This window comes from Bos grunniens, chromosome 5 (assembly GCF_055505025.1).
Source record: "Bos grunniens cultivar Pamir isolate PY7600 chromosome 5, Bosgru_T2T1.0, whole genome shotgun sequence".
NCBI lineage: Eukaryota > Metazoa > Chordata > Mammalia > Artiodactyla > Bovidae > Bos > Bos grunniens.
Window position 1 is genome coordinate 57,664,945 of NC_141169.1, and position 24,206 is coordinate 57,689,150.

The window sequence follows — 24,206 nt, forward strand, 5'->3', positions numbered from 1 at the left end:
AAGGAACTGTGTTGATTGTTCACCAATGCTCTAGATCCTAAACCAGTGCCTTATACAAACCGGCAGTTCCACAAAAAACTGTTGGAAAAAGATGGGAGGGGGGCCTATCCCCCAACTGATGCACCTGCAGACAGGAGTGTCCTAATCTCTCCATTCCTACAAACTTAAACGGCTAATAACCTTCCTGTCTCACCTACAGCACTAATTTCTCAAACAAGGTGCAAATGCCGGGCCCAAAGGGTAAAAAAATGTTCCCCCTCAAAAGACCTCAAATTTTCTCTGCCTCTTTACAGGATCTCCAACCCTCAGAAAGATGGCGAGGTGGACCCAGGCCCTTAATTCAGAAGTTAGCCCTTCTCCGCAAATATGAACAGCAGAGGCTTCTGCGGTGCAGTCTCCTCAGCGGACTGGTTTATTCTCTTTAAGAGTAACCGAACCTCCACTTCACTTTCCGAGACTCTGGGCTCCGCACCCTTCGCCTCGGCCTTTCTCCCGCGGTCAACACGGCCGTTTTTCTGGGAGATAGTCCGAGGCGCGTGGCGCGGCGGTTAGACTGCCAACGGTTTTCCACCGCTAGGGTGGAGCGCGGGAGGAGCGGCGGGAACCAGTCCGGCCAGAGGCTGCGGACGTAGGGCGGAGCCAGCGCCGGGAAGGATCGCGAAGGAGCTGGGAGGCCCCGCCCTTTCCGTAGATATCTCTAGAAAGCCGCGCAGGACCCCGAAAACAAAGAGTGCGCACGCGCGGCGGCTAGGCCCGGGCATTTTGCTGCGTCACCAGCCGCCGCCCGGCCTCACCACCCCTCGCTCGCACGCACGCACGTTCATTCTCCGTCCTCGCGCCCCTTTTCCTACACTTTCCTCTTCTCTCCGACCGGAGGAGTCGCTCTCCCCGCGCGGTGCATTCTGGGGAGCCAGGTCGAGCCCGCCGCCGCCGTCGCTTGAGGAAAGCGAGAAGAGGCCGCGACTGGGGAGAAGACGCCGGAGTCGCCACCGGAGAGGAGTCGCCTGCCCAGGAGCTGCCGCCGGAGAGGCCCGCCAACCCGTTCGCCCGTCCCCCTGCCCCGTTTCACGATGTGAGTGCGATACCCCGCCGAGAGAAGGTCGTCCGGGAGGGAGGCCGAGGCCGCGCGGGGGGCTGCCGGGAAGCCGTCCCTTCCCCTCCCCCTCTTTCGGCCCCCTCGGCTTTCGTCCTCGGTGGAAATCGTTCTTGCCTGGGGGTGGGAGGTTCATTATCCTAGTTCCGGTTACCGTTGGCGGGTGGAGGACATTTTTCCTCCGATGTCCGCTTTCCCCACCTCTAAACTGGCCTTTGGCTTGCTTGTGCCGGAAATCCCACTTACCCCCCATCGGCCGGGCGGGCCGCTCCTAACTCTCGGTAACTTAGCCGTAGGCCTTAATCTCCCGTGAGCTTTTGACCACGCGGGCGCCCTGGAGGCGTGGACCCTCGTGGGCCTCTGCTCCGCTCCAGGGGCAGTTTGCCCCTGTCGCTCTGTGATGCTGGGACTAGGCCCGGGGCCAAGTGCACCTGCGGTGGGTGCTACCACGAGGCTGCTGGAGCTCGTCGTAGAGCACCACGCGGCCCTCCCCCGCGAGCGACAGGTACTTCTAGGCGACTGGAGGGAGGCCATACCTTCTTCGCAACTTAATTTCCCTCTCGGGTGTCGTGATTGCTTGAGTATGGTCTTTCCAGACTTCCTCCTGACTCCAGTCTCGCTAAGGGAGTGAAGGTTGCCAAAACTCAATCGTGTCCCTGGCAGCGAGGAATTACCATTGAGCGGGGAGTTCTGCACGTGTTGGAGTCGAGAAATACTTGTGGACATTTTCTGTGTTCTATGTTAAACTTTAGGCGAGCTTTCGTTATCCTAGCTTAATTTAAGGATGAAACAGGTATGTCACTACTTTGGCTCAAATTTGTTTATGTGAGGTGACTAGATACTTTAGAAATTTTATGATACAGGGAAACCTTGATGATTTTAACCAAATGAGAATTCTTGGCACCGCCACTTTCAGCCTGTAAATTTTTCTCAGGGAAAGCTTTACCTTTTCAGATGTGAGAGTTTTTTGGCACTAAATGCTTCCTAAAAATTGCATATGGAGAGCAATTGAGGGGAACAGTTTTTATTCCTGGAAAAAATAATGCACTTTCAAGGGTTTTCTTAATAATGATTTTGAGGTGAGTATAGTTAGTTAGACATCTAAATGGATATGGAAAAAAACACCAGAGCTAGTTAACGATGGAAAATAAGCCTTGAGAAGAACGCGTGTATTATTGTAAATGTTAGAATTTGAAAGGATTCCTCCACCCCCAAAAGTATATAATAGATTTTAATCTACGTAGTTTGTGCTTTTACTCTTAAGAAATCCGTATTCCAGATAATGTACAAAGATTGTCAGTTTTTAAAACTGTGAGAACATGAATCCTCACGTAAGGCATTACCAACTTTTAATAGGTTAAATGTAGCCAAGCAAATCTTTTCACGAAGAAATAGTACGTTGAATATGGTTTGAAATAGAAGCACTCTGGGAGGTCACATGAAATAGTTAAATAGGTAAGAGATATTAAGTATTTGTATTATAAATAAAGAACTCGGGAAAAGTGTAACAATCACTATTTCTAAAAGCAGTCTGTCTATAGTTAAGAATGCTACTTTCAAAATGAGTGTTTTGAAGAGTCCAGGTAAATCTCATTCGTTGTAAGATAACTCCATATATACCCTCTAGCAAGTTCTCTAGGAGATCTTATTAATGACTGAATGAATTTACAAGATGAGTATTATGAGTCAGTTACTTGAGTTGGAAACGACTTTTTAGTAAGAGTCCTAGGAAGAATCTTGGCTGATGAGGGTTCATTTTGTTGATGTCTGCTGGAAACATTGTTTTAGTTGTGGAGAAAGACGTTTTTGCCGGACATCTCAAGGGTTTAGGGTCTGCTTTTTATCACTTCTTAGCTCTTCAGTCGTCATTCCCTAGATAAATTTCTTTCAAGTTTTTAAACTTTTGTCTAGTAGTTTATATAGAAGTGAAGTCGCTCAGTCGTGTCCGACTCTCGGACTGTAGCCTACCAACTCTCGGACTGTAGCCTACCAGGATTCCCCAGAACGGGAGTGGGTTGCTCTTTCCTTCTCCAAGGGATCTTCCCGACCCAGAGATCGAATCCAAGTCTCCCGCGTTGTAGGCAGACGCTTTACCGTCTGAGCCACCAGGGAAGTCATTCTCCTACCTTAGAGAATGCTGAAATTGAGGACCTCTCCTCTGTTTAAGACCCACACAAATCCCCCGCAGAGGGTGCTACTTTACTTTTTCTTTTTTAAGCTATTGTAGTTGGTTTTAAGTTGAACCTGTTAAGAGATGGCGTAAAATGTTTAGATTTGAGCTATTTGAAGTCATTCTTTCCAGTGTCTTTTACTTAAATTGTTACACTGTCCAGAAACTTACTGTGACTATTGTTACCGTTGGTTAACATCGTACTTACTTTGCCATCATTCAGCTTTGTAAGATTATTCCCAAAATAAAATCCATCTGTTTTCAATCTCCAAAACAAATGGTAATAATGACCATACAGCATATGGTTAATGTCTATAAGCTAAGAGTAACTGATGATGGCTTTTGTTCAGTGTTGATTTCCTAACCACTGTAACCTGGCAACTGGATTTTCTTTTCGTTTTTTTTTTCTGTGTTTGCACTAGAAGGCAGTAGAAGCAAAGTGACAGGTGACTTGAGTGCAGACCAGTATGTATTGTTAAGATTTTCCTGTTGAATTGTGTTTAAAGATCTTCTAGAAGCTGTATCATTGTGGAGTCATAGGTGGTTAGTGATAATTGCATCCCAGGAAAAAATACCTTTGTAATATCAACTGTTTAGAATCAGTCTAGTTCTGAAACACTAAATTGAAAATTGCTGTATCTAGTGTATTTTAAAGTGTTGTTATTTGCTGTGTAGATTGGCAGTGATAGATTTTACATTTACAAGCTGACTTCCCCAGAACACCTTTGAACTTTTGGTTTTCCAGGAAGATGCCAATTCACCTGTGTTCTATTCCAGAGCCAAATAAAACGTTTTTTGTGTGGATTGTCTATGCAATAGTTGATCTTCTCATGTACCCATAGTTGATTGCTAGAAAGGGTTTATGTCAGGGCTCTTTCCACCTCGCTATGCTTAATTGTCTTTGTTTACTGAAAGGATGTAAGTCACAGAGGTGTTTTTTTAAATTTTGAGTATTATTACAAGGTTTAGTTCTTCAACTATGATTTGAACCTAGAATTTCTGACAGAAATTTTTTTTCCCCTACTTTATGAAAAGGGAGAATAATTGTCCAAGTGGTCCTTGTATTTCCAATAAGGAAATGGCAACCCACTCCATTATTCTTGCCTGGAGAATCCCATGGACAGAGGAGCCTGCTGGGCTACAGTCCATGGGGTCGCAAAGAGTCGGACACGACTGAGCGACTTCACGATCACTAAACATGTCTGTAGCTCAGTTTTATTATCTAATATAACTGCTTCTATTAAAACCTTGCCACTTCCTGAGATATGAGGCTCTGAAATCTGTAATGGACGCAATGAGAGAGTGACCTTGCTTCAGTTTTATTTATATGAAGGAAAATTAAAAATTGTACCTGGTTTGACAATGTTAAAAGGGTATGTGCACAAAAGTGGGAAAGTCATAGAGTTGCTTGGAAGTAAGGCACTAAGTTGGGGCGGGAATAGTGTATTTAAGAACATATTCACTTTTATATTTTAAAGTGGTAATTACCAAAGAAAGGAACTAGCACAAAGGTTCATTGACCCCTTGGTGTCTTGGTAGCGTTTCTGTTTTTGTTGTTAACTGTTCTGGGGTTGGTTAGTTTTTTAATGGTGCTGCTAGACAGCCAAATGGCGTAACCTAGCAGTTCTATTTATGAGGTAGTTGGATCCAAACAACTTAAATGCTTTGTCCTAACAACCTCCTAACTCTTTGGAAAACTAATACACATAAATTGCAAGAAAAATGTAGTTTCTTGAATAACTATGGTTATTAATGGAAGGTGTCTGCTTTTTGGGCACTCTATCACTTGTTATACCTTGAAATCAGATTGGATACTTCCATCTCAATTCCGCATTGATTTTTTTGTTTGTTTGTGTTTGGTTTGTGTTATTTTGTTAGTTTTAAATTAGAACAGTCTCCAGAAATCCAGCTTTGCAAAGATGAAACTTAGTGGAGAAGAAGGATATAGTGCAATAATCTACTGTTGAAACTGAGCTACTTGGTATCTTGACTGAAGCTGAGTATCGCTGAATTCCTTTTAAATTTGAAATCTCCTGTGACAGCTCTGTAAATTCTCCCATAGAGCTGTGATCCACCTTGGCACCCAGTTTGGGAATCATTGGACTTACATGTATATTCAGATCACTTTTCCAGAAAGTTTTACATAGTAGTGCAACTGACATACAGAAGATCTGAAAATATGAGAAGGATATCGGGGTTTCTGTGAGCAAAGAATATGTGAAAGAGAGTTTGGTTTTAGATGTTTACAGGCAGGACTTTTGATAATACTTAACTAACTGGAACTGCTTTTCTTATTTTTTAGCAGAATATTCATGTTTCCATATCATTCCTCACTTGATACAAACTGAAATAGATTACCAGTTTCTTTTTTTGTAAATGATAGGCCAGTTTCCAGACTTAAAGTGTCAGTTATTCTGAACTTCTGTGACATCGTTTTTAAACTTTTTTTCTGTTTTCTCCTTTAAAAAAAATTTTTTTTTTCCTTTAAAAATTTTTTTTATTTTTAATGTTTGTTTATTTGTTTGGCTGTGCCTGGTCTTAGTTCCAGCATGTGGGATCTAGTTCCCTGATCAGGGATGATAGAACCTGGGCCCCTTTGATTGGGAGCGTGGAGTCTTAGCCTCTGGACCACAGGGAAGTCCCTATAATTTTTCTAGATGTTTAAAAATAGTCTAGGTATATTAAAAATGAGTGATTCTAGTCTTTAAGAAGCTTTCCATTTACTAGAAATGTTTAGTTTATCCTCTAAACATAGAGTATATTTACTCCATTAAGTTCTACTTTAAAAAAAATTTAGTCTTCTGATTACTATTGTTGTATCTTAGAATTCAAAGTGATCTTTTAATTCAAACAAACATCATGTTCCATTAAAAATGAACTCATAGGGGACTGTCATTACTTCTGAATAAAGTATGTGAGGCTGTATGTCATAATGTATCTTACAGTTAAATACACAGATGAGTTACCTTTCAAAGTGCTACCCAACACAAGTATCTTATGGTGTATCACATATTTATGCTTTAAGAAAGATAAACCATAACTAGTAATGGATCTGAACCATCTACACCCATGTTTCATAGAAGACTTTTGGGCTAAATGTCATCCAACTTGAATGTGAGTTTCTTAAAGGCACAGGATTTTATCTCTGGACAGTTGTATCTAGACAGTTCCTGGTATTGTGCTCAATAAATACTTGTTTATTGAATAATATTCAAATTGTAGTCAGAATGGCTGCGATCCAAAAGTCTACAAATAATAAATGCTGGAGAGGGTGTGGAGAAAAGGGAACCCTCTTACACTGTTGGTGGAAATGCAAACTAGTACAGCCACTACGGAGAACAGTGTGGAGATTCCTTAAAAAACTGGAAATAGAACTGCCTTATGATCCAGCAATCCCACTGCTGGGCATACACACTGAGGAAACCAGAAGGGAAAGAGACATGTGTACCCCAATGTTCATCGCAGCACTGTTTATAATAGCCAGGACATGGAAGCAACCTAGATGTCCATCAGCAGATGAATGGATAAGAAAGCTGTGGTACATATACACAATGGAGTATTACTCAGCCATTAAAAAGAATACATTTGAATCAGTTCTAATGAGGTGGATGAAACTGGAGCCTATTATACAGAGTGAAGTAAGCCAGAAGGAAAAACATAAATACAGTATACTAACGCATATATATGGAATTTAGAAAGATGGTAACAATAACCTGGTGTACAAGACAGCAAAAGAGACTGATGTATAGAACAGTCTTATGGACTCTGTGGGAGAGGGAGAGGGTAGGAAGTTTTGGGAGAGTGACACTGAAACATGTAGAATATTATGTAAGAAACGAGTTGCCAGTCCAGGTTTGATGCGCGATACTGGATGCTCGGGGCTGGTGCACTGGGACGACCCAGAGGGATGGTGTGGGGAGGGAGGAGGGTTCAGGATGGGGAACACATGTATGCCTGTGGCGGATTCATTTTGATATTTGGCAAAACTAATACAATTATGTAAAGTTTAAAAATAAAATTAAAAAAAAATAAAATAAATCTCTTAGCTATAAGGCTTGACTATGAGGTTCTTGACAGTGAAGGTTGGGACTAACTCAGATCTTCTACAGCTGGTCCTGTGTTCTGCTATATCACATCTTTGGTCAAATTCAGCTATATATCATATAGATTGAAAAGTAGATTGCTGGTCAGTAGTTGAAAGGTAAAGTTGGTGAGAGTCATCTATAGCTTTAGATTCTGTTAACTGAGACTTTGCTGTATTTGGGGAAATCTGGAAAAGAAGTACCACCAAATGAGTATATATCCTCAAATTACATTTGACTTGTTTGTGAGCCCTTTATTAGGGAAATGTTTATTTTGGGAATATTTATTAGTTATAATTTGATCAGACTGATCTTTCTCTTAATTAATTGAGTGGTATTACCATAGATTCTCTTTTAAGAGATTCTGCCCTTTTCTTCTCCCCTCCAATTTTTTTTACATCCAAAGAAATTGGGCTTTCGGTAAAAAAGTAATACTTTAACTTTTTATGCTTGATTAATTTCTATATGTGCCCATCAGTTGAAGATAAAACCTAATACATTTTTTAATTTCTTATTTATTTTTATCTGTGCTGGGTCTTTGTTGCTGCATGGGTTTTTGTCTAGTTGCTACCAGTGGGAGGGCTGCTACCTAGTTGCAGTGCCCGAGGTTTTCCTTGCAGTGGCTTCACTTGTTGGGGAGCGTGGGCTCTAGGACACGTGGGCTTCATTAGTGGCACAAGGGCTCAGTAGTTGCGACTCTCAAGCTCTGGAGCACAGACTCAATAGAGTCTGCACAGGCTTAGTTGCTCCGTGGCACATGGGATCTTCCCAGACCAGGGATCGAACCCATTGGCAGGCAGATTCTTTACCACTGAGCCACAAGGGAAGCCCAGATTTATCTTTTCAAAATGTACTTACTACTTTGGCTGTGCCAGGTTTCAGTTGTGGCCACTTTGTGTCTTCAGTTTTCGTTGTGGCATGCAGGATCTTTAGTTGAGATGTGTGGTATCTAGTTCCCTGACTGGGAATTGAACCTGGGTCCCCTGCATTGGGAGCATGGACCACCAGGGAAGTCCCAAAACACATTTAACAATATTTGTTTTATCACAAAGATTCTTGTCATTTAGCATGTGCTCATATCACATTTTTCAAGCCCTTTAAGTACTTTTACAAAAGTAGAACATTTTTTGTTTTGTTTTTTGGCCAATCTGTACCGCATGCAGGATCCTGACCAAGGAAAGAACCCATGACCCCTGCATTGGGAAAATGGCATCTTAACCACTGGACCACTAGGGGAAGTCAGTGGTGTGTCCATTTTTTTTAAAGGGAGAAGTGCCCTTCCCTCAGAGCTCAGTGGTAAGAATTCGCCTGCAGTGCAGGAGATGTGAGTTCTATCTCTAGGTTGGGAAGATCTTCTGAAGTAGAAAATGGCAACCCACTCTGATATTCTTGAATGGAAAATCATGAACAGAGGAGCCTGGTGGGCTGCAGTCTGTGGGGTTGCTAAAAAGTCTAGACATGATTGAGCAGCTAAGCAACATATGAATACTTAACAGGTGATTCATGTTGTAAGATAGAAACCAACACAACATTGTAAAGAATCATTCTCCAATTTAAAATAAGGAGAGAAGTGCTTATTGTTTTCATACAAACCATAGTTAAGATGCACCAGATTCTAGTATGTTAAAAGTAGTATTTGGGAACAAATGTGGTTTCCACTCTGTCATTCATTCTAAGACAAACTAAGAAATTTTAGTCAAAACTACAGAGGAGAATTTTAGGTAATGCAAATTTTAATTGCTCGAATTGACATAGCCCTAAATATTGAACTTGAAAATACTTGTCAGAAGAACTTGGAATGTCCCACTTCAGGGATTTTGGGTGGTGTTGTAATTAGTGACTTATTCACATAATGTATAGAGAGATGAAAAAAGTTTTGCATCCATGTTAGTATTAAAAAATGGATTAACAGACTTGAACGGTAGTGCGGGATTTTGCCAGGGTTTGTATAAGACTAGAGATAAATCCAACATAATTTAGATGGTAGAGTTTAAAATCAGCCTTTCTCTGGGTTAATAGGAAAAAGGGTGATGTGATATGATCCTCACAGAAGACAAAAAGGAATTTCATAAACACTTGGTTTGCCTTTCAAGTGAGTGAGTATGTGTGTCTGTTACTATTTAGGTTAAGGGTAGGATTTCCTCTCGTATTTTCTGATGGTTTAGATCGGGGTCACTTGGTAACTATTAGACTTTACAGGCCATAAGCATGAGTATCCCTGTCTCACATTCTTATTTTTGCAACTCTTAAATATTACAAAAGTTAGAACTTCCCTGGTGGCACAGTGGATAAGAATCCACCTGCCAGTGCAGGGGACATAGGTTCAGTCCCTGGTCCAGGAAGAATCCACATGCTGTGGAACAACTAAGCCTGTGCACCACAACTGCTGAGCCCATGCTCTGCAACAAAGAGTAGTCTCGCTCACCACAACTAGAGAAAGCCTGCACAAAGCAATGAAGACCCAGCACAACCAAAAGTAAATAATAATTTATTCACATATATATGCATATGTATATATATACACCAAATGGCTCCTGGGCCAACCTCTGATTTGGATCATTTGAGTTTGCTTGTATTATCTGGTAAATGATCGTATTAGTTTGTTAGGGCTGCCATAGCAAAGTACTAGAGGATGTGTGATTTAAACAGTAAAAATTTTTTCCTTACAATTCCGGAGGGTGGTTAGTTCAAGATCAAGGCGTCAGAAAGGTTGGTTTCTTTTGAAGCCTCTGCTGGGCTTGCAAATGGCCTTCATCTGTCTTCACAGGGTCTTCCCTTAAATGGTTCTAATCTTTTGTAAAAAATTAATTTATTTTTAAAATTAATTTTATTGAAGTACAGTGCGGTGTTTGTTTCTGCTGTACAGCACAGTGAATCAGTTACGTATACATATATCCTCTCTTTAGATTTCCTTTCCATTTAGGTCACCACAGTTCCCTGTGCTATTCAAAAGGTTCTCATTAGTTGTCAGTTTTATATATAGTAGTGTGTATATGTCAGTCCTAATCTCTCACTTCTTCCCACTCTTCCCTTCCCTGCTTGGTAACCATAAATTTGTTCTCTACATCTGACTCTCTCTGTGTTGCAAATAAGTTCTTGTGTACCATTTTTCTAGATTCCATATATAAGCGATATTATATGATACTTGTTTTTCTCTTTCTGACTTCCCTCTGTATGACAAACTCTAGGTCCATTCATGTCTCTACAAATGGTGTTATTCATTCCTTTCTACAACTGAGAGTAATATTTCATTGTATATACCTTCTTCACCCGTTCCTCTATGTATGGACATTTAGGTTGCTTCATTGTAGCTATTCTGATCTTCTATAAGGACATTAGTCATACTGCATTATGGCCCACTCTAAGACCTCATTTTATGTTAAAGACCCCGTCTCCAAATACAGTCACATGAGGTTTAGGACTTAACAAAGGAATTTGGGGGTTTAGGACTTAAACATAGGAATTTGGGACACAATTCAGGCCATAACAATGATGTAAATCTAGATTACTGAATGTGAATTCAAGGAAAGAAGAAAGATCCTCCCAGATTCCATTGTCCTTGATATGAACAGAAACCGAAGAGTTTATGCACTTGGTTTTTGATAGAGCCGCCAGGTCACCAGTGGTGCTCCTCCTCCATTACTATAGGTTCTTAATGCATAACTCCACTTGAAGAAGGTACTGCTAAGTCACTTCAGTCATGTCCAACTCTGTGACCCCATAGACGCAGCCCAACAGGCTCCCCCATCCCTGGGATTCTCCAGGCAAGAACACGGGAGTGGGTTGCCATTTCCTTCTCCAATGCATGAAAGTGAAAAGTGAAAGTGAAGTCGCTCAGTCCGACTCTTAGCAACTTCATGGACTGCAGCCTACCAGGCTCCTCTGTCCATGGGATTTTCCAGGCAAGCGTACTGGAGTGGGGTTCCATTGCCTTCTCCGTGAAGAAGGTAAACACTCTACTTTAACATGGTAAACGGTGCTGTTAACTATTTCAGATTACGTTGTTCAATTGGCTGGAAAAGCGTGTTTACCAGTATTGAAATAGCCATTGGTAAACATGCTGGGAGAAGAATTCTCGTTAATCAGGTTAATTCAACATTGTAAGTCAACTTGGGCCAATAAAAATTCATTTTTTAAAAAAAATCTGGGTATTTGTTTTTAGCGATACTACTCCCCCCTCACCCCCCAAAACAGGAAAGAGAGAATACTACAATGAATTCTTCAGAAACCCATTATTCAGTCTCAACCTTTATCAGTACAGGGTTATTCTTATTTTATCTACCCCCCTCCCTTTTCCCCAGTGGATTTTATATTGAAGAAAATCCCAGACATGTTCCTTTAAATAAGGAACATCTGCAGTTTAGGTACCTTTGACAACAGGCAATTCTGTTTACCAAAACAACGATTACTAAAACTTGAGAATAAGTGACAATTGGACAATAAATCCTAGACACATTTTCTGGGCTGTAGCTATTGCAGTCTTTGTTGTTTTGTGTCTTAATTGAATGGAAAAGATTGATTTTTCTTTTTAAATAACACAGTTTCACAATTAGACTATGTTGCTCTAAAGAAACAAACCATTCTGTGTCAAAAACCATTTAATATCATTTTTCTAAAGTGTGAAAATAATAAACCTGTCTACCCATAGCAGTTTGAACGTTTAGCAGGTCATTGCCACGTAGCTGTCTCTCTCCTCCTTTCCTTTCCTTAATTAATTTAAAGCAAGCCTCACGTACTTCTCTTTTAATCGAGTGGAGTTTTTTTTTTCCTTTTGTAAAGCAGTGCCTTTCACACCTAACAAAACTACGAGCTTTCACGTTTTCTAATACTCTGTCCATATCTAGGACAGGTTTCCGTGGTTTCGGGAATCTTTTTTATATTCAGTTTGAATTGAGATGCATACCAGATTTACAAATTGTGCTTGTTCAATAGTTCTTAGGTCTCTTTTAATCTAGAACAGTTAGGTTCTAGATTGGAATGAATCATGTTGATCAAATCAGAAGGTAAATATCTGGTTGTCCCACTTTTGGTGATGCTGAGATCATAAATTCTTTATCTGCTGTTCATCTAATCATTACTCATGGTCCTATTTATTGATGAATACTGCCAAATCAGTATAAAAATTGAAAAATGGTGATTTTATTTTATTTTTTGTTTTTGCCCCTCACGTTTTATTCCATACCAGAGCTAGAATTCTGTAAGGAAGCTTCCTTCAGGAAATGGTCCTATTCAGGTATCATGAATAAAGATTCATAAAGGGGACTTCCCTGGTGGTCCAGTGGTAAAGAATCTCTGCCAATGCAGAGGACGTAGGTTCTATTGCTGATCTGGAAAGAGTCCACATGCCACAGGGCAGCTAAGCTTGTGTGTCAGAACTGCTGAGCCTGCATTCCACTAGAGCCAGAAGTGGAGCCTGCACACCCTAGAACTTGCACTCTGCAACAAGAGAAGTCTGAGCACTGCAACTAGAGAAAGCCTGAGAGCAACAGTGAAGACCCAGTGCAGCCAAAAATAAAATGTAAATGGATAAACAAAATTTAAACATTCATAAAGGGAAAACAGGATAGATGCCTGTTCTTTCTTCTTAGTTGCCTTTTTGTAAAGAATTGGAGCTGTATCTCATGTTCTGGTGATCTAGAATTGTGGATAGTTTTTTAATATAAATTTGGAGTATTTATAGTCAGTGTATTTGGATCAATTTGCAATCATTCTTTCAAATTGTCACTGGCCAAGGAGAGAAACACCATACTTTTTTTGCCTCCAGTGGGCAAAACATTGTTTTTATTTTTATTTATTTAAATTTTGGCTGTGCTGGGTCTTCGTTGTAGCATGTGGCCTCTTTGCTGTATGCAGGCTTCTTATTGGCAGAGCCCTGGGCTCAGTAATTGCAGTTAGTGGGCTTAGTTTCCCTGAGTCATATGGGATCTTAGTTTTCCAGCCAGGGCTCAACCCAAGTCCCCTTCAAAGGGAGATTCTCAACCACTGGATCATAGAGAAGTTCCAACATAATATTGACCAAAGAGGTATTAATTTGTTTAATTGTTTAGTTCCTAAGTCATGTTTGACACTCTGGACCACCATGGATTGTAGCCTGCCAGGCTCTGTCCATGGGATTTCCCAGGCAAGAATACTAAAGTGGGTTGTCAATTCCCTATTCAGGGCATCTTCCTAGCCCTGGGATCGAACCTGTGTCTCCTGCATTGGCAGGCAGGTTCGTTACCACTGAGCCATCTGGGAAGCCCAAACATTTGTTACCCAAACATTATTGACCAGAGATGTTAAATATTCACTTATATAACAAATTTCCAGCCACTGGTGTTTTTGCAAAAATTCCCTAGTCAATAATGAATTAACAAGTACTAAATATTTTCCTTTAAAGAGCAAACATGGGGGGAATTCCTTCTCAGTCCAGGGATTAGGACTGCTGGTGCTTTCATTGTTGGAGGCCCATTTGATCTCTGGTTGGGAAACTAAGATCCCACAAGCTGCATAGAAAAGGCCAAACATATTACCACATATTGAGAAAGCTGTTTTGCCAAGAAAATGAACTAGAGGTAATGTGTGGCCTATTGGAACCTATTAATAAACTCCTAAATCATTTATTTTATGTACATTGACATGATGACATTAGAAGTTGTGATTTTTATTTTTTTTAGTCCACAGAAGTTTGGTTCTTTTTCAAAGTGAAGTCGCTCAGTCATGTCCGACTGTTTGCAACCCCATGGACTGTAGTCTACCAGGATTCTTCATCCGTGGGATTTTCCAGGCAAGAGTACTGGAGTGGGTTGCCATTGTCTTCTCCAGGGGATCTTCCTGACCCAGGGATCGAACCTAGGTCTCCCACCTTGTAGGCAGACGCTTTACTGTCTGACCCACCAGGGAAGTCATAGACATTTTTCAAAGACGTTTTTAAATCCCACCCCAGTCTGCCAGTAGATGCCTAAAGAAATGATTTGTTGGTATTTCGGCTTTGGAAATCGCTGTTTATATATATATTTTTTTAATATTTATTTGCTTGTGCTGGGTCTTAGTTGTGGCATGTGGGCTCCCTAGTTGCGGCTTGTGGAATCTGGTTCCCTGACCAGGGATCGGACCTGATCTCCTGCATGGGGAGCTTGGAGTCTCAGCCAGTGGACCACCAGGGAAGTCCCACCATTTATAACTTTTAATTTCAGAGCTGATATCAGTGTTCCAGAGTAGTGTGTGGCAACTAGTTTAACCATTACACAAGTGTAACCATTGTGTAAAAATATTAATGAGCTGTGGCTGTAACATTTTAGAACTTGAAACGGTTACACCTTAGGATTGGGAATTTTGGAAGCAAACAATTCGTTTGTGTTGAGTTGATTTATGAGTACTGTTTGACAATATAACTAATTTGTTTAAAAGTTCTGATTTGAAGTTTTGGGTTTATAGAAAAGTTTAAAAAATACAAATAATTCCTGTAACTTTGATTTTTAGGTGATCAAAGTGGGACATACTTATTGTTAAAAAGTAATTGCACCCAAAATGCAAAATAAATGGTTTTTTAAATAATTGTAACAGTTGAGATTGATATGGCTCTATTTCCTTTCTTTTCTCTTTCTGGCTCATGCTTTAGAGGCAAGTGCTGTTAATCTACCTGTTCTTCGTGTGCGCATGCCTGTGTGTGTGTGTGTGTGTGTGTGTGTGAGAATTCTTGGAATTTTATGAGTGTGTATTTATCGAAGTAACCTGTCTTGGTCTTGAAGATAACAAAGAAAAATTTTATTTATCACATGTAATCTTGTGTGTGTGTGCACTCAGTATTGTCTGACTCTCTGTGACCCCATGGACTGTAGCCCACCAGGATTCTCTGTCCATGGGATTTTCCAGGCAGGAATACCGATTAGGTTGCCATTTCCTGTTTTAGGGGATCGTCCCTACCAAGGGATCAAACTCATGTTTCTTGCATCTCCTGCATTGGCAGGTGGATTCTTCACCATTAGCACCACCTGGGAAGCGCTTATAATCTTTACTGCCTGTTAATTAACCATATTTGACTGTATTTGCTTCTAGCAGATTTTTAGCTACATTCTAAAACATAATTTTTGATGGATGAGTAGAGCTTTAGGCAGAACTTTGAAATACTGTCATTTCTCATACTTCTAAAAAATTCCTCCCCCAGTTTCTTGAATTGTAAGTAGAAATGTTGCATACTGTATTTCATATGACAATGGATTAGTTCTTTTAAATCATGTGAAGTTGAATTTTTAAGAGCAGGGCTATAAAGAAGTAGCACACAAATTTTAACAGGGCTACCTAAATGGTTAACTCCATTGAACATTTTGGTCTTATGTTTTAAAATCCCTTCCTATGAGGGAACGGTATCATTGCATTTTAACCTGAAATGCACCTGTTAGGGGAAAAACATATTAATAGTTCACATTTGAAATTGTAATATACTCCCTCAAAATAATGCTCTGATGGAGAATAGAAGTATGTTACTTATATGCTAAATTTCGGAGGTTATGTAAATACCCACTTAGTGAACTTCAGCTTAACTTTGTCTAATTTTATCTCATTATAGGCAACCTGCTTCTGCAAAGTGGTACGATCGGAGGGACTATGTCTTCATTGAATTTTGTGTTGAAGACAGTAAAGATGTTAATGTAAATTTTGAAAAATCGAAACTTACGTTCAGGTAAATTACCCTTTTTATATCATTGGATGAAATACTTGTTTCAGACAGCTTGAATAGCTTTGGTTTGCTTGTTTTGTGTTTTCTCTGAAGTTATTACTAATCTTTACCTCTTTGAAGAAACTCATTTTCCCCCTTTTTTTTGTACAGTTGTCTTGGAGGAAGTGATAATTTTAAACATTTAAATGAAATTGATCTTTTTCACTGTATTGATCCAAATGTAAGTAGTTTTGAAACTTTAATCCCGAAAAAAATTTAAATTTAAATTGTGAGGAAATGGACATAATTTAAATACTCATTTTAGAGATAAATAATAATTCTTAACAGTTCAGAGGCTAAAATATAATTGTATGGTTTGCATTGTTTTCCATCTTGTAACTGCTTCTCTGCATATTATTTTTGTTGTTATCAATGTTTGGACTCAGGACAGTACTGTATTTTTTAACCTTTTTAAAATTGCAGTGTAGTTAATATAAGGATGGTACTCTTGATGCTTGTCTTATTTAAGCATAGATGTAGCTAAGTATGTCCTATGCTTACACCATGTTTACTAATTTTTTTAAAACTTTTTATGCTATTCACCTTGTTCAGGGGAGGCAAAAAAAATGATATTTTTGCTATTGGATAGCTTATGAAATCTTCAGTAGCCTAGGGGATGTTTCAGGGTGTAGGGAAAGAAATAAGGAGGAAAGAAATGACAACAAGCAACTTTGTATCCTATATTGATACTAGAGAGTTACGACAGTATTAAAACACTTATTTTTGTTATAGGATTCCAAGCATAAAAGAACAGACAGATCGATTTTATGTTGTTTACGAAAAGGAGAATCTGGCCAGTCATGGCCAAGGTTAACAAAAGAAAGGGCAAAGGTAGGTTTCTTTTCCTTTTTTTGAAAGTTAGGTATTTTTAAATAATTAAAGATAAGTGACATCAAACTCAAAAGTTTCTGCCCAGCAAAGAAAATCACTAAGATGAAAAGACAACCTACTTAATGGGAAAATATATTTACAAATCATGTATCTGATAAAAGGTTAATATCTAATGTATATGAGGAACTCCTACAATTCGGCAACAACAATCCAGTTAAAAAAGGGGCAGACATCTGCTATACTCCAATATAAAATAAAAATTAAACAACAGAGGAACAGGTAGAGCAGTTCCCTGGTGACCTAGTGATTAGGATTCCAGGCTTTCATTGCCTTGGCCCAGGTTCATCACTAATTATTAGAGAAATGCAAATTAAAACCACAATGAGATATCATCTTCTGTTAGAATGGCTGATGTCAAGAAGGCCAATAAGAAATGCTGTTGTTGCGATTATAAACTGGTTTAGCCACTATGGAAAATAGTATGGAGATTCTCAAAAAATTAATAAGAGTAGAACTACCATATGATCTAGGCATTCCAGTTCTGGGTATTTATCTGAAGAATATGAAAACACTACCTGGAAAAAATGTGTGCCATCTCTATTCATTGCAGCAGTATTTAAAATAACCAAAATATGGAAGCAGCCAAAATATCCATTGATGAATGAATGATAAACCGGTGTGTGTGTGTCTGTTCAGTGGATTAGTAGTTAGCCATTTTAAAAGAATAAAATCTTGCCATTTGCAGCAACATGGATGGACCTTGAGGGTAATAAGTAAAATGAGTCAGAAGGAAAAAGACAAACCTAATTTTAAAAAATACAACAAACAAAACTAAAAGACACATACAGAGAACAGATTGATGATTACCAGCAGGGGAGGGGGAGTTGAAGGGGTAGGTAAGGGGTACAAGGAGTCAATTTTATAGTGACAGACAATAAGTGGACTTGGAAGGTAATCACTTTGTACTTGGAGATGTTGAGTGACAATGTTATACCCCTGGAACTGGTATTTTTAAAAATTGGTATGAGGAATCATAGTGTGTTTATTTCATGGCGTATTACTATTAAGGCCCTGTGTTCTATACGCTTTTCTCTACTTTGAAATGTATTAGTGTCAATACCGAGGGTGGTCAGAATAAGGTCACTAATTGATGCAGGCTCTTTTGCACTCAAGAGAAAGACTTAAAGGTATAAATTACTCAAATATCAGATGAGAGTATATCATGGTGGCATTTAAAAAATAGTAAGTTAATTATCTGAATTTGAATAGTTTCTATTAGTGAATTTTTTTAAAAAGGTTTCTGACAACTGAGACTTCATGAAACTATATTTACTAATATATATTGCATTTAACTTCTGATTTTTCTAGTCTATTCTTTTTTTGTGCTGATTCCATGCCTTGCTAGTGAGTATGAACCCCGTAATTCAATAATCTAATCAGAGGGTGATATTTGTATTGATCTATAGCTTAATTGGCTTAGTGTGGACTTTAATAATTGGAAAGACTGGGAAGATGATTCCGATGAAGACATGTCTAATTTTGATCGTTTCTCTGAGGTAAGTTCTTTTAAATGCATTCTTCCACCTCCCTCTCAGTACACTTATTTCTAGTCAGTTTAATTTGGTTTTAAAGGCCTAGTGATATGTAAGGACCTGCATTACTTTAGTTTCAAGACTGGTTTTTTATGAGTTTATAAAAACTAGTATTAAGTTCTAAAGTTGATGTGTAAGGAAAAAAAATAAACTCTATGGTCAGTACAACACAGCTAATTTTTACTGTTTCTTTGGGGGGGAAAAAAAGAGTTAAAAAGTAAGTACCCAATTTCATGTATGCAGTTTCTTATTTACACATCTCTCACATGGCTCTGGCACCTGGATTTCAAAGGAGAGAAGGGAGAAATGATATTCATTGTCCTAAACTGTGCTACTCCTTACCTGTAGTAATTGGTCCCACCATTTACCCAGATGTGCATGTCACAACTTTTACCAATCTCCTAAGTAAACTCTTAAATGTATTCAGTTCTGCATCTGTTGCCATTGCATCTTGACATCTAGTATTGCACTTGGAGCCTTCTCAGTATTTTTCCTGCTCAAAGAAACTTAACCAGTATTTAATGTCTTCAGATGTAGGAAAACTCTTCACTAGTTACTCATATTATTTGAGAGTAGATGCTTAGGATTTTTATACTGAAAGGTTTTTGAGTCAGTATCTTTTTAAGACCCCTTCGAACTCTGAAGTTCAGGTAAGCATGTGTTTTTGAAGTTGTTCTTTTTTTTTTTTGAAGTTTCATATGAATTATTTAGTCTGCTTATTTATACCTCTTTACGTAATGCAGTTCTTATTATTGGGCCCAGTTTATTTTAAGTATGTAAGAGTATTTTACACAGCCTATATGTTTTCTTTCAAGGATTATGTTTATTTTCTGTTTTCAACTTAGTTACTGTTGTTTAGCTGAATTCAGTATTTAGGCCTTTTATACAAACTAATAAGCCCAAAGGACTTTTTTTTTTAAGTTACCATTGATTCTTCACAATATTTAAAACTACAATGAGAATACCATAATACACATGCCACTTAGTTGAACATACAAAACTTTACAACTAAAAATAATCCCATTTTTAGTCACCAGAGGTACCTGCTATTCAGGATTATGGTATTTAGTTTCTGCATCATACATATGTATCTTGTTGGCTGAATTTTAAAAATTTCACTTTTCTTCAATGAGAACTTACTCTTAACTTCCTACTATAGTTTCAGGATTTTATATAATTACATAAAATCTACTTTTTCCAGAAAGGAAAGTACCTAACTAATCTATAGTTGAATTTTTTTTTAATTGGTGGAAATCTATGGCAGAGCTAAGGTTTATTCTGGAGTGTGCAACCTAATAATTAGGGCTTAATTTAACATCATTTTTAAAACTAATTTTTACACTTCGAATAGATGATGAACAACATGGGTGGTGATGAGGATGTAGATTTACCAGAAGTAGATGGAGCAGATGATGTAAGTCTATAAATTCTTTTCTATGTTTAATAAAATAGTAAGAAACAATGTATTTACAGGTTGTTTTATATAAATCAAGACTGCTTTTTTTTTTTTGCCATTGGTTGGTTTTTTTCCTAAAAAATACTACAGGGAAAACCAATTCTTTTAGAAGTGTTCATTTTAGAGGGATGGATACTTACTAGGAAACAGGTGTCCCATGGATCATTCTTAAAGGGACCAGATTTATAGTTCAGAATAATTATTGTACAGAGACATATGCCTTATTCAATTAACAGTTTAGGGAATATTTTGACAAAGTTAAACAGGTTTTAACAGCAGAATGGTCAGAGAGACATATAGTATACAGATGGATGTTGTGAATCTGTAAGGAGGATATAATGGTCCACTCTTCTCAACATTTTCCCACCTGGCATTCTGTTAACATCTTTAAGAAAGTTTTTCGATCTAGTTTGGAAAATATTTATTTAAATAGTTCAACAGTTAGGATTAGAGTTCATTGTCTTGTGTCATTCCAGTGGTCTTCATATTGAGCCATTTTTCTCTTGCATTAAATGCCAAGAGAGAAACCATTTTATAGAAAAATTCATTTTGATTAGTAGAAAGGAATTCAAAGGATGGGCTCAATTCCCTCCAAAAGGCACACATCTTATAGGAAGATATATCCTCAGCTGTACATACTGTTCATCTTAAATAAACCTGTTTTTAAGTCCATTGATAAGTTCATGAGATTAATGTAACCACATGTCTCTGCTACTTTGGTCAAAAGTATCGTGCTTCAACTTTAAGGCAGACTGTTCAGTTAGTGGAGAAACATTTTATCGCAATTTGGTTGAAATTTTTATTTCTCTTTCTGCAGGATTCACAAGACAGTGATGATGAAAGTAAGTATCTTTGTAAAAATAGATCTACACAGAGACATTTCACATCAAAAACCAAATTCTCAAAATAGAGAAGTTACTTGTTTAAAATTCTTAGATCCGTGATTATGGAAGATATGTGATTATTTCTTTATGGCCTCTTAACAAATAGCTAAAGCAAAAATTTGAATGATTCAAGGTTGTTGGGCTATTATCCTCTTGTAATTTATACTAATCTTTAAAAATTCTTTTCAGAAATGCCAGATCTGGAGTAAGGAATGTTGTCATCGCTGGATTTTGAGAAAGAAAAATAACTTCTCTGCAAGATTTCGTAATTGAGAGAATTCCTGAGTTGATAGCTCTAAAGGCAGATGCTGTATTTGCCTCCTTTAACCCATTTTTCAACCTGTTTGTTTTTTTTAAGGCTTCACTAAGGGTTGATATGTACCATTGTATGGGGCAGTTTTAAGTCAGCTAAGGCAATAACCTTGTGCATGAACATTTCCCAGATTTCCATGATGCTGTTGAGGTCCTAAGCAATTGACACAGCAGTTGTGATAAATAAAAATCTCACCTAAGTCTCCTTTACTCATAACTTAGATACTGACATGATAGGAAGCTCTCTGGCTTAGGGAAAGTAACTAAATTTTAGATTTTAGAACATGGACTCAAAGTGGCTGAAAGAATTGGTTGATACTTTAAACTGGTAACATGTTATTCCTCTGGCATATCCTTCAGGATTGTTCCACTAAAGTTTTATTTTTCAAAAAATTTACTTCACATTATTGTATGTAAGTGATCACTTGTCAGTGTTCCAGATGTATCTTAGCTAAAACTAGTGAATGCCCTAACTTAGATGGTTTTGAAGCCTGTACATTTGGTATTGTTTGACCCTTAAACTTTTACATCTCTTAGCATGGAGGACGAAGAAAGGCTGTACATTGTTGCTTGAGAGTCTGTACATTTAGACCAAATTTGTATTTGCACTGTCAGTATGGCAAATGAGTGGAAAAAAATGTTAATACACTATTGGATTTTTTTATTCCTTTTTTTTTTTTTTTTGGATTCAGCTTGTACCTGGGCTGAAAACCTCAATTTATGTTCATGACAGTGAGGATTTTTTTTTAATGTCTACATTCTTTCTAATAAACTGTTGGAAGACTTCTTGGCTATCCTTTCAAGTGTCTGGTTTACTGTAATTTCATGTATTGCCATTTACTGGAATGGAGTTTTTATTTTTACTTGAGGAAGAATTTGGGAATATTCCTCTGGGGGAAACAAAGGCTTGCTATAATGTCACAGAAAACCTTTTAAAAGTGGATCTGTAATAGAAAATTGTAGATGCACTTTGCAACAGTTGGAAAAGAAAGTGTTGTGATTTGATTGAAATAAAACTAAATGTGTTGTCCTCCTCTAAATCTTTGAGCTTTCGCATTTTGGCACTTTTTATTCCTTCCAGCTTCTGTGTATTTGTCATAGCATAGAAATGCTTCATATTTCAGTACTTTCTCATGTCAGACACTAAGGACCTTTGTTACAGGCAGTGTTAAAGTGCTGGGGGCAGGGAATACAAAGATAAATCCTTTAGGTAATTGTATACTCGGGGAGCACATATCACAAGCTAAGCCTTGGGACAAATAGTGAAAAGAAACTTGGGAAATGGCAAATGTAGTAATAGGTATGGATAGAGTATTGTGGGGATTTAGAAGGAAAAACACAACCTTTTTTCTTTCCTTGTTAAGTATATAATTGTTCCAAATGATACTCAAAGCCATTTTCTTGAAATGGTACAAATAGAAAATCTTACTACTTAGAAAATCTTACTACTTAGAGACTGGGCAATCAACTCTTTTGTTATATTGGTCTTATGAGACTGCAATTTTTCTTCAAAGCCTTAGTTTTTTCCACATTAGGTATATTTGGACTTCTGTCCTTCTAGAAGGTCTCCTTTCTCTGGAGCATGCCAGAGGTATCAGTATGATTAATAATATACTGCTTCATAGAAAACCTTTAAATTTTCAAAAAAAAAAAACAACCCTCTAGTTATATTCTCGCAAAGAATTCTTTCTGTATGTTCTGGAAGTTAGAGTCATTAATGATTTATTGACTTAATGCCAGCCATTGGGCTACAGCATTAAAATATAGCATGATGGATTTCTAATTTCATCCTATTAAGATTTTTTCAAACCTGCTTTGTACTCAAATAGTATAGTGGGATTTCAGTAATCCTTATTGCTGTCAGGTATGAAGGCCTCTCAGTGGTATCTGACCCCCTCTTTAAGTTAGAAGGATATCATGCCAGAAGGTGAATTCACAGGCCAAAACTTAAGGACTATTTGGCCTTGCATTGCAAATCTGAACCGTGGCTACTTTTGCCTTAAAAGAGTCACTGGGGAGAGGATCATTTGGTGAATTTAAGCTTGGATGAGGGAGATGGCATCTCTTTATTACCATTTGGCTATTGTGACATGTGATAAAGATGGCTCTCTTCAACTTCCTGAACTGTGAAGTTACTTTCTTCAAGGAAGAAAGGAAAGTGATTAGTTGCTACAGCTTACGTTTTATTTAGCCATTCAGTTCTGTGCAGGTTTTTTTTTCTATTTAGCAGGAGTTCTTTTGACGTGTGATAATGAACTTCACCTGTATGTGAATATCAGCTGCTGTTCCGCTTCGCTCTCCCAGTATTGTACTACCCTTGAGAACATAAAGGCTGGGGAGGATAGGGTAGACAGGTTTGTGTAAGGCCTACTCTTAACTCCCAAATTATTTTACTCTGATAGGCTTCCATACTTGATGATAGTCGGTAATCTCTTCAGGAACAGTGAAGGATGTATGTCACCACTAAATATCCCACCCTGAGGACAGCCACCTGCTAAAGTGAAAACAAAATGTCAATTGCTTACAGCTTTTAGTGTCAGCCTGGATAATTTCATTGTTTATGTGAAGAACCTATCCAGACCTCTAGCTCAAATTTCTTTGCCTCAAGCCCAGTGACCTTGACTTCTCTACTTAGCAGCCCATTCCCATATCTCGTGATCACAGGTTTAGGAGGGATTGCTGTAAAGCTGTTTTCAGTACAATTAACAGCCTCTTGAGTTTACCTCCCTCCCTCAACCATATTTTTGTATTCTCACAAGTTTCATCTTGAAGCTCTAGTTCCTGTCCTGTACCTGTAGCCCTGTAGCTATAGACCCACTTCGGGTCTATGTGGATTCAGAAGTCCCAACTGGAAGAGACGCCTTAGGATAGTAGGTGCATGTGGGGCCCAGAAAATTGCAATTTGATACTTGGACATGTGTGACCCCAGTGGTCCAGTGGCTAAAACACCATGCTTTGGATACACGGGGGGCAGTGGATTGATCCCTAGTCAAGGAACGAAGATGCCACATGCCACAAGGTGCAGCCAAAATAGAGATGTAGTTTTTGGTTTTTTTTAAGTGTCCTGGCTACCAGCATCAGTTTCACC

The 24,206-nt window shown here is 38.4% G+C and overlaps 1 protein-coding gene across 2 annotated transcripts; it reads left to right on the forward strand.

The window, feature by feature from the left end:
* Positions 1–755: 755 nt before the first annotated feature.
* Positions 756–22,158, forward strand: PTGES3 (prostaglandin E synthase 3). 2 transcript variants are annotated; one of them, XM_086400591.1, is made up of 8 exons: positions 756–1,072; positions 15,894–16,007; positions 16,155–16,224; positions 16,776–16,874; positions 18,341–18,430; positions 19,818–19,880; positions 20,740–20,764; positions 20,996–22,158. In XM_086400591.1, coding segments are annotated over exons 1-8 (483 nt in total). In that variant the 5' UTR covers positions 756–1,070; the 3' UTR covers positions 21,016–22,158. The 2 variants fall into 2 exon arrangements, with proteins under 2 accessions (XP_086256717.1, XP_086256718.1); XM_086400592.1 differs by lacking the exon at positions 19,818–19,880.
* The last annotated feature ends 2,048 nt before the right edge of the window (positions 22,159–24,206 follow it).

Bases quoted from the DNA above. Each gene is read 5' to 3' on its own strand.
- PTGES3 (XM_086400591.1), top strand. The intron at 16,875-18,340 runs GTAGGTTTCTTT...ATTGATCTATAG, and splicing joins TAACAAAAGAAAGGGCAAAG to CTTAATTGGCTTAGTGTGGA. The intron at 19,881-20,739 runs GTAAGTCTATAA...CTCTTTCTGCAG, and splicing joins AAGTAGATGGAGCAGATGAT to GATTCACAAGACAGTGATGA.